General features: G+C 40.5%; 1 protein-coding gene across 1 annotated transcript in view; it reads right to left on the reverse strand.

The window, feature by feature from the left end:
* SH3RF1 (SH3 domain containing ring finger 1) overlaps positions 1 to 10,678 on the reverse strand; it is a 255,796-nt gene that overhangs the window by 32,731 nt on the left and 212,387 nt on the right. The window contains exon 6 of the mRNA XM_007952897.2: positions 231 to 382. Coding sequence (XP_007951088.1) covers positions 231 to 382 — 152 coding nt within the window. The remainder of the gene's footprint in view (positions 1 to 230; positions 383 to 10,678) is intronic.

Below are 10,678 nucleotides of genomic sequence, written 5' to 3' on the forward strand. Positions count from 1 at the left end.
GCCTTCACCCAGCAGGATGGCTGCCTAGCAAGCTCATATATTAAACCCTTTTTGTTTCAGCAGTTTCTTAAATTATATGCATGGCTAAGTGGAAGTTTGCAGAACACAAACCACTTGGTGGCCCACAAGCACGTCACCAGCTCCCATCACAAAGGTGTTTTTCTACCTCTGCTGGTTGGGCTGAGTTTTAAAGGAACACGTGAGCAGTAATAAACAACACCTTCACTTACACACTGGGGCGAGTCTGGGGCCGTAAATGTGCAATCTGGTCAGTGGATCCTGCTGTGGGCCTCGGTCCTATTCCAGACGCGACAGCACCTGGTGGTGTTGAGGCAACGGTGGCAGCCAGGAGGGGGGGTGGAGGAAGAGGAGGATTCATAGTCTGGAATATGAAAGAAATAAAGAAGGAGTGGAGAGGAGCAAAATATTTCTTTACATCTTCTATTTAAGGTGGGAGGGAACAGAAATCAGAAATCCATGGAAAACGACTGTAATGGAATCCACACAGAGCAGAACCAGCAGGCTACCTCCTATGAAAGCCTGCGTTTTTATTCACCTCTTGTTCTATGTTAAGATCTTAGAGCCCAGCAATACTCAGTAAACACTCAGTAAACCCTTGGGAAGAAGGAAAGAGAAAAAAAATGAAACAATTGCATGTAATTTTAAGATTAACAGTACTTTTAAGAACAGTTCTGGACAAGAATCCAAATGCCTTTCAAAGGGGCAGCTATAATGTCACACTGCTTGCTAAGAATTAATTTGTGATTGTTTCTGTAACCTGAAACTTAAACACAACACAAAATAAGCAAGTTGTACTCTATCTCAAACCATTCCTTCATAAGAAAATTTCCTTTGATGCCTGGTCTCCAAAAAGGCCAAACAATAGCCAGCTACAGTCCCTGGCTATTGTTGCTACTTTGGCTTATTCTCTTCTTAACTGTGCCAGCTTTTGAAATTTACTCCTATCAAGGACGGTAATCTTTAACAAGTACACCAGTGAAAAGCCAACGGTTTCTTTATGGGCACAGTCTAATGGGGTTCTGCCTACAGGATTCCATGCCGTTTGAAAATCAATGGAGCCATTGTTACCTTCTGATCTATAAACCCCAGATAATTCTTTCGGGTATGTATACTGAAACTCTTGGAAAAATAGGCACATAAAGACCACCTGAATCCCCACCTCAGCCTTCCCAAATCTTTGAGACACTAGATGTAAAAACTGAATAAAATGAGAAATAAGGAGAATGTACCTAGGAAAGTATAAATAGCTTGTAAACCAAACTAAACCCACTGCTGTAGAGTTGATTCCAACTCATAGCAACCCTACAGGACAGAATAGAACTGCCCCATAGGGTCTCTGAGTCTGAAAATCTTTATGGAAGCAGACTGCCTCATCTTTCTCTCTGGAACAACTGGTGGGTTTGAACTGTTGACCTTTGGTTTACAGCCAAATGCTTTAACCACTATGCCACCAGAGCTCCTTAAGCTTCTATACATCAGCATATCAAAAAGGAAAATTAAGTGATTCCTTAATATAGTTCATAACAGTCATTTTATTTCTCTTTTTGGAGTAAATATATGAATCTCATCAACATTTACTTCATCTGCCTGTTAATGTGCATAGTTCTAGAAACATAATAAACTGAGTAAAAAAAACCCCTCAAATTTCTAAATATATATTGCAATTGTTTCGCACATTATCTGATTTATTTTTATTTTTTTTTGCTAACGTGGCTGTCAGAAAGGAACTTTCCCACAGTGCAGCTGAAGTCTCACTGCCATTCACAAGGTTTTCAGTGACCAGTTTTTTAAGAAGTGGGTTACCACGTCCTCCTTCCTAGTCTGTCTTAGTCTGGAAGCTTCACTGAAACTTGTCCAGTACAGGCTACCCTGCTGGTATTTGAAATACTGGTGGCATAGCTTCCAGCACCACAGCAACATGCAAGCCACCATAGTACGACAAAGTGACAGATAAGTGGTCTGTCAATGAATAAGGAAGACCGAAGAATTAATACATTTGAACTGTGGTGTTGATGAAGAATATTAAAAATACCATGGACTGCCAGAAGAACAAACAAATCTGTCCTTGAAGAAGTACAGCTGCAATGCCCCTTGGAAGCAAGAATGGCAGACTTCATCTTATATACTTTGGTCATATTATCAGAAGGGACCAGTCCTTGGAGAAAAGTAGAGGGTCAGTGAAAAAAGGGAAGACTCTCCATGAGACAGATTGACCCAGTGGCTACAACAATGGGATCAAACATAGCAATGAATATGAAGATGGCATAGGACCAGGCATGGGGCTGCCATGAGTTGGAACAGACTCGAAGCACCTATAGCAACAACAATAGCAGCTGAAGTGGTTGTAGAACATTCAGTGCAGAAATAAATCAGGTGCAGAGCTGCTTACAAAGTGCAAGCATGGACAAGGCAGAGGAGGTTAGTTCCAAAATTAAGAACCTTCATGAAAAAGTTATATTCTCTACACAGAACATGGCAGCATTAGGCTTTGTTTCAGTTCAGAATGTGCATGTACTGGGGCTTAGAATCATCAAAACCTTTAGACAGGAAAAAGGTCAAGCATGTATTCCATTTGGCCTCCTCTCTGACAAAGTAGAGAGAAATAAAGATCACCTTGGTAATACAGTCGGCAGATGTGGCCTGGGTGTTTTAGGGGTAATAATACATCAGTGGCTTGATGAGAGAGATAACAAATCTAGATTGTACATAGAGAGAAAACTACCACTTAGTTGATTTTCACTGAAATCTTTCTAAAATTCTTCTAAAAGATCAAATCTCAAAAGAGCATGACTTGTGGTAAGGAAGTACACTCAACAAGGAAGTGCTCTCAACAAGGAGTGTAGCCATAAGCCCAGCAATAACCACAGCTAGGAATAACTGAAAGTAGAGTTCAAGGCACAGAATCAAAAGCCCCATTTCACACTCTAGCAAAATTTGGTTTTCAAGAGGAAAGGAAATTAAAATTGCCTATTTTATAGTAACTTTATTGAAACAGAGGCTGCACTATGACCCTCCAAGAATAAAGTGGAACTAACCTTCTTGCATGTAAAAATGGTTATAGAAAGACAGCAAATAAATGTTCCATGTATATTACTTTTCTTTTTAATTTTTTTTGTGTTTTGGGTGAAAGTTTACAGAGTGAATTATTTTCCATATAGCAGTCCATACACATTTTGTCTCATGACATTGATACAATTACATTCCCCACAATGTAACAGCTCTCTTCCCACTTTCTCCTGGTAGTTACCTCTTTCCTGTATCTTTCCTTCCTATGCACTCCTGGCCCCACAAGCTGTCTCCCTGTGCAAACACTGCCCTTTTATTCTCCCATGATTGATCTCTCCAAGGAGTGTATCTACCTGATGTAAATGTTCAGCCCGTATGCCTGTCTATTGTTTGGCTGGAAGCCACAGGACTGAGTTCAATTCCAGACCTGAAGGGTGGCTAGGGGCTATAGTCTCGGGGGTCCCACCAGGCTCTATCAGACTAGGTTTTTTTTTTTTAATGATTTTGAGTTTTGTTGCACATTGTTCTCCTACTCTATCCAGGGTCTCCTGTACCGATCCCCCTCTGAGTGGTTGACAGTGGTAGCCAGGCACCATCCAGTTCTTCTGATCTCATGGTCACATAGTCTGAAGATCACATGGTCTACCAGTCCCTTGGACTAATTATTTCCGCATGTCTTTGATTTTCTTTGTTCTTCATTGGTCTGGAAGAGGAGAAACCCACAGATGGCTGCCTGCAAGCTTTTAAGATATCAGTCACTATTCACCAAAGTAGGATGTAGAACAATGTTTTTGTGTAGCATGTTATGCCATTTGAGCTTGATGTTCCCTGTGAACATTGTCCTGAGCCCACAGGTCCAACTACTCGCTTCCTCAGGGCAGCTGGCTGTGGCCAAGAAGTTACCACAGCCTTGTCCCTTGTCAACTCTACTATACACCTGGACATTCCTATGTTGTTGTTGTTATGTGCCATTGAGTCGGACCCGACTCATAGCGACCCCTCCTTGGGTTCCCAAGGCAGTATCACTATGGAAGTAGATCGCCCCATCTTCCTTCCGAGGAGTGGCTGGTGGGTTTAAACCGCCAGCCTTCTGGTTAGTGGTCAAGTGCCTTAGGTACTACGCTACCAGAGCTCCTTGGACATTCCTATAGCACATACAAACACACCTGTAGAAACATCATCTGCCAACCCTGTACATGGTCATGGGCACACAACCCCCTGCCTAGACATACCTGATTGTTCAGCCTGTCCACCCATCTAACCACCTGTAGATCTATGCTTGCCATCACTGACAATGCAGTACTGTATGTGCAAAAGGGTTCATCTTTGTCATCTGTACCTTCTACATGTACATCACTTTTGCAAAGAGTAACAATTAGTAGACATTTGACATGTGGCATAACAGGATAGTATGAAAGATCCCAAAAGTTGTGCCTGAGACAAAATATAGTAATGTCTTTCTTTTTTCTAATTAAAGCATGCTGTTGCTAATATTGCTATGTGCTGCCAAGTCAGTTCCAACTCACAGCGACCTCATGTGAGAGCGGAACTGCCCCATGAGGTTTTCTAGCAGAATGCCATGTCTTTCTCTTTGGTGGGTGGATTTGAACCATCAACCTTTCAGTTAGTAGCTGAGACCACTGTACCTCCAGGGTTCCTCTGACTGAAGCATAGATTATCTTAATAAAATTGGGTAGATATTTTCCAAATGCTATGTTATGGATCTTTTGGGAATTGTGTCTATGTGAATTTGTGGGTACATGAGTAGTCATGTGTATATAAACACATGGGAAAAGACCGTGAGAGAAAGTCTGATCCAAATCAGATTCCTAGATGGTGCTCAGCCCTGTGCGGTTGGTAAAATGACAGGATTCTGGTGAGTCCAGGGCTATGACAGACTAGGAAGTACTGTGGGCTGTTTTATAAACAACTACACTGAAATAATCTGGTGATGTGGAAGTTCAAAAGGTAATCTACAGTGTATTATGCTTCAGGCAGACTGCTATCCTGTAAGACCTGAAATTTCTACAGAGAAAACCACAGCTTTGCCTTCACCTGGGACTGACCTGGTGCCTCTTATTTCATAGTCTGGGCCAGCCCAGGCACCACATGGTAAGTTACATTCCCTAGCAACAGTAAAAATACACATGGGCTTGACAGAAACATGTCACATTTTGTTAACAATATTTTGTTAACTTAATATTGTTTAGAACTAAGTATTTTAGCAAATGCCATTTTCACTAGTTAAAAATAAATAAATAAATAATAACAGATGCTGTCACCTCTGTTCCAACTCATGCTGACCCCATGTGTATCAGAGCAGAACTGCTCCATGGGGTATTCAATGGCTGTAACTGTTACAGGGGTAGATCACCAAGCCTTTATTCTGCAGTGCCACTGGGTGGATTCAAACCTCTAATCTTTCAGTTAGCAGCCGAGCACAAATGGTTTGTGTCACTCACAGACTTCTTTTCACTAGATACTGCATACTCAATCAATAGAGGCTTGAAAAGCATTTATCACTCATCTGTTAATTTTAGGGAAATGTAACAAGTCTTTACCAAAGTAAAAAACTGTCTCGAGCTTGGGCTCAAGCCATAGGGGGAAAAAAAAACACAACAAACTCACTGCCATAGAGTCATTTCCGACTCATAACAACCTCCATTGGGTTTCCAAGGCTGTAAATCTTTATGGAAGTAGATCACCCAGTCTTCCTTCCACAGAGCAACTGATGGGTTTGAACTGCTGACCTTCCTAGTTAGCAGTCAAGTCCCTTATCCACTACACCACCAGAGCATAGAAATACAGATGTGCAAAAACAGATGTTACTCTGATATTCATGAAAAACCATGATTCCTGCTTTTGCTTTCATAGATTCAAACCTATGAATCAGTATGTGATAATAGTCTGAGGCAGGCATGACTATTTCTACACAATACCTGTCTTAAAACAGGATTCACTAAGGGTCTGCTAAGGTAAAATGTATTACTTTGCTATGTCCAGGTTCTATTACCCAGATTCACTGATCTTGAAGTAAAAGGTAACTTTCCATTGTCGAGGAAGCTTGAGATTTGGGGGTCAGAAAAATGTGTTCTGAGCTACGGTGGCACAGTGGTTAAGGTATTCAGCTGCTAACCAGAAGGTTGGTTGTTTCAACCCACCAGCTCTGCTCTGCGGGGGAAAAAGAGGAGGCAGTCTGCTTCTGTAAAGATTTATAGCTTTAGAAACCCTAGAGGCAGTTCTACTCTGTCCTATAGGGTTGCTATGAATCAGAATCAACTCAATAGCAGTGGGTTTTTTTTTGGGGGGTGGTGGTTAACCATGGAGCAGCCTCTTAGGGCAGTCTTCAGTTCCCCCCTATCTCCCTGTTTTAGAGTAAGGACCCAGGGAAGAAGGGGGCTGGATTCCAGGACACCGACACATTTGCTAGTGGATATTATAGTGAAAAGGTCAAGTATATAGGTGTGAAACCCTCCTCTCTGGCACTCTCATCTCTGCCTCTAGCCTTTATGCACCAGTCCAGATAAAGCTGGATCTGGCTTTGGCTGAGGATAAGGGATATGGTCCTCTGGGCTTCAAGCCTGGGCCAAGAGTTATAGGCCAGTTTACCAAGGTGCTTTGCATTGGAGTTTTAGGCACAAATTCAACTGACAATAAAGGGTTCCTTTCTTGCCAACTGTCCCTTATGTGTGTATTTCCCTCACAAACCTCACAAGGCAGGAAAGTGACTAGTAGGGTAGGTTTTGGGCATTTCTGGGTCTGTTGGGAAATACCACTCAATATTCCCTAATCCCATCATCATTCCTATCTAAATATCTGATTTCCAATCAAACCAAATTTTCAACACTTCACATCAGCATCTACAAATGGTCTTTTTATATACTGAGCTCAGATATATATACAATGGCTGATGAAGAAACAGTTCAAGCTACTGCATGGTGATGTTCACTGAAGTCAACAGTGCTACCAGTTTCAGCAGCATTACCAGCTGTATATAGCAGTGCTCATACAATTACTCAAGCATTTTTCTTTACTTTTCAAAACAATGAGTGGGAAGTGGAAAAATGGAAGTGCTGACATTAATGATAAGAAAAAAAAAAGAGAGATATCTAAACTCAATAAAATGTGGGACAAAGATGGAAAGTAGTGAGTTTCTCCTCTCAACTTAATGCTTACTAGACTTAAGCTAGTCAGTTGTGTATACAACTGTGAAGAAGCTTATATATATATATATATATATATATATATATATATATATATGTAATCCTAGAAGTGGATGTTTAGATTATGTATAAAGGGATGATAAAATTTTTTAAAATCTCTCTAGGAATGTTATTTGTTTTATAAATCGTAAATTCACTGTTATAAATTTGGATTTATAAGAAAGTAGAGAGATCCTATCCTAGTTAATTGTAAATTAAATAAGGTCTATTGGTCTGTAACATAGAATTAATAACTAGAAATCTATGTAAGATGCTTTTCCCAGTGTCCTGAGCAAAGCAGATACTCTTCTTTGTATTGCTGGAACTTAGCTTTGCAGCCAGGAGTCCCTGGGTGAAGCAAACAGTTCAGCACTTGGCTATTAGCTTAAAGGTTGGTGGTTTGAACCCACCCTGAGGTGCAAGTTAGAAGACAGGCCTGGTGATCTGCTTCTGAAAGGTCACAGCCTTGAAAAGTCTATAGAGCAGTTCTACTCTGCTCCAGTAGCATAGTGCCTAAAGGATTTGATTGCTAAACAGAAGGCTGGCGGTTTAAACCCACCAGCCACTCCTCGGAAGGAAGGTTGGGCAACCTACTTCCATAGTGATACCGCCTCAGAAACCCAAGGAGGGGTCGCTATGAGTTGGGGCTGACTCAACGGCACATAACAACAACAACAACACTCTGCACATGGGTTGTCAGGCATCAGAATCAATTGACAGCAACTAAACAAGAACAACAGCTTTCAGCTAGAGTTGACAGATGCTCAGTAAACATTTCTTGAATGAATAAATGAATGAACAAACATTCTGTGTTTCTACTTCCTGCTTAGAACAATCTGACGTGGATCAAAAGGTCTAGGTTCCTGAGAGGTTAAAGTCCTTCGTGTTGCCACATGGAAATTCACCTTAACCTCCACATGGGCCACAATGAGCTAAATATATTAGATATCCTGAGAACCTGACATCATTTAATTTTGTTTCTTTAAACATACACACACACATTCTGTATGGATGCATGTGTTTGTGTGTATAATTTTCTTCAAATTAGGTTAGAAATATTTGGAGTGCATCTGTTTACAAGTTGTCCATGTATTTGGCCTTATTGACCAGACTGTTTTGTGACACCTTGCAACGCAACATGTCTCAGCTGGTATATATCAGGGATTATTAATCTTCTGTTTGATCAGGAAGTATTAATAGCCTATCTCCAAAATTCTCTTGCTATCACACAGAAGATATAAGACAAAGATTTTTACCCTTCTCTCCTCAAAATATTTGAAAGAAAACACAACTATCAATAGTTTGAGGATTGAGTTAGACATAATTCCAGCTTTGCTTGTTGTGGTAGATATTTAACATCTTAACTGTTGTAAAATGCATAGGACATTATGCTTGTAATTTCATTCTGCATAAAAGATTAGAAAGTCTCAACTTACAAGAAAAATACTAGAAATAATTTTCATTTCCTATTCTAGTAGTGGCATTTATTACCTATAAATTGACATCATGAAAATCATGGCTTCCTTTCTGCAAAGCTGCATACTACTGCTGGGATAGTGCTCAAAGTCTTGGGAAGCATTTCAAATTTCAAATAGAACACGTGCCACAATGAATGTGAGATGCAGAGGGCACATACTACTGAGATGTTGCCCCTTAAATGTAACATATTAAATCCAAAACATTTTTGCCAACCTACCAGGGTCTTTGAGATCTAGACATCTCCTGGGGATTGCAGACAGGTCTGTTTATAATTAGTTTTTCATTAAATGGAATTGGCACGTAGACATACTGTTTAATAAACTTCTTATTGTTTAACATTCAGGCTTACATAATCCTGGGATAAAATGGTTGAATGTAAATTATTTTTGTATATTCATGATCCCTTGTGACCTGTCCCATTGATTTGCCCTAGTGTGAGCCCACAGTTAAGAGCAACTGGCCATTTACTATATTGAAAAATTTTCAGCCCACAAGGACTGAAGCTCAGCCAGCCTTCCATCTTTTCTACTAATTAATTTCCCTAGTATCAGAAAAGTCAGTCTTTTTCTTCCCCTTAAGAAATCAAGTTAGAATTTTTCCATGCAAGGTAGTCTCATCTGGAAATGAAAATACCAATCAGCTGTGTATATATACTGGGGTGAGAAGGGAAAGAAGGAAAGGAAAGAGTCTGCCCTGGAGATGAGAGGTTAGGACGATTATGGAACTTGGCTTTGGTCAAAACACCCGAGGTGCACAGAATCTCATGGAAACCACATTTCAATAAAAGTTAATTGAACTTCATTTTCTCCCCAGAAGAATCAAGGCACAACTTCTCCTCCTTCACCAAATCACTGTCCTATTAGGGAAGCAGTAATAGTTCAGGGAACATACGAAAAAAATTTAAGCTCTAACCAAGACGTTATTAACTTCCATTTAAATACAAGAATATGCTTAACTCTATAAAAAGTTTTCAAAAGTTTCACCCAGCCAAGCTAGGTAATAACTCTGCATTTATTTATATCCCATCTTGTTTCAAAGTCAGCTTTCAATTATATCTAAGATGTATCAAAACAAAAGAAATATAAAATGAGAGAAAAGGAAAATGAAGACAATAAAATTAGATGGAACCAACATTTTGACTAATATGTTGTGAGGTCCTTGCTGGATGTGTGAGGGGAGAGTGGTGGCTATAAATTTGGCTTAAGCATTCTAGCAGAGGGAAATATAATCTTTACAACATATATAAAATGCACAACTGAAAAACAAACCAGCTGCTTAGAACAGAAGCTTCATGACTCTTGGTATAGAGAGAAAACCATAGTGATCAAGCCCCTCAAGGCATCCTTAAGAGTAAAACTAGGGAGATAGGTCACAGGCCCACCTTGTGACAATTCTCAGTACTAAAAACCCATGGCTACTGAGTCAATTCTGACTCATAGTGACCTTATAAAACTGAGTAGAAAGGAGCAGCAAGATGGCAGACTAGGCAGAAGGACTGCACAGACCCTCTTCAACAAAGAAAAGGGAAACCAACTGACACGGACGCAGAAGATAATCTTGGACCACTGAGCCTTGAAGGGAAGGATACAGAAGTAGACTAAACCCCAACTAGCAGAAGAATTTGCATGAAAATACCAAAAAAGGAGCTGCGGTCTGGCAGGGACCTGAACGCCCCTGACGGCACAAACAGCTTGGACATTCTCGAGTGGTGGTAGGACCTAAAAATTAATCTAAAAATCACTCTGCTAACCAGGGACTGCATGGACTGTGCACGGTGGCTAGGGAACAAACAGAGAAGGTGAAGAGAAAGGTGGGCAGAGCTGGAACTTTTGCCGGTCCTGAAGGCGCCGCCATTTTGAAGGTTTAAAAAGTGGCTTAACTATTTTAGATATTTAAAGAGACAGCGCTCTCGCAGATTTCTGGGGCTTAAGAACACGTTCTGCTTTCCAGCAACCCCAAGGACACTCGGG

The sequence above is a fragment of the Orycteropus afer genome, unplaced genomic scaffold, assembly GCF_000298275.1.
Source record: "Orycteropus afer afer isolate SDZICR_OR568_19922 unplaced genomic scaffold, OryAfe1.0 scaffold00364, whole genome shotgun sequence".
Classification (NCBI taxonomy): Eukaryota; Metazoa; Chordata; class Mammalia; order Tubulidentata; family Orycteropodidae; genus Orycteropus; species Orycteropus afer.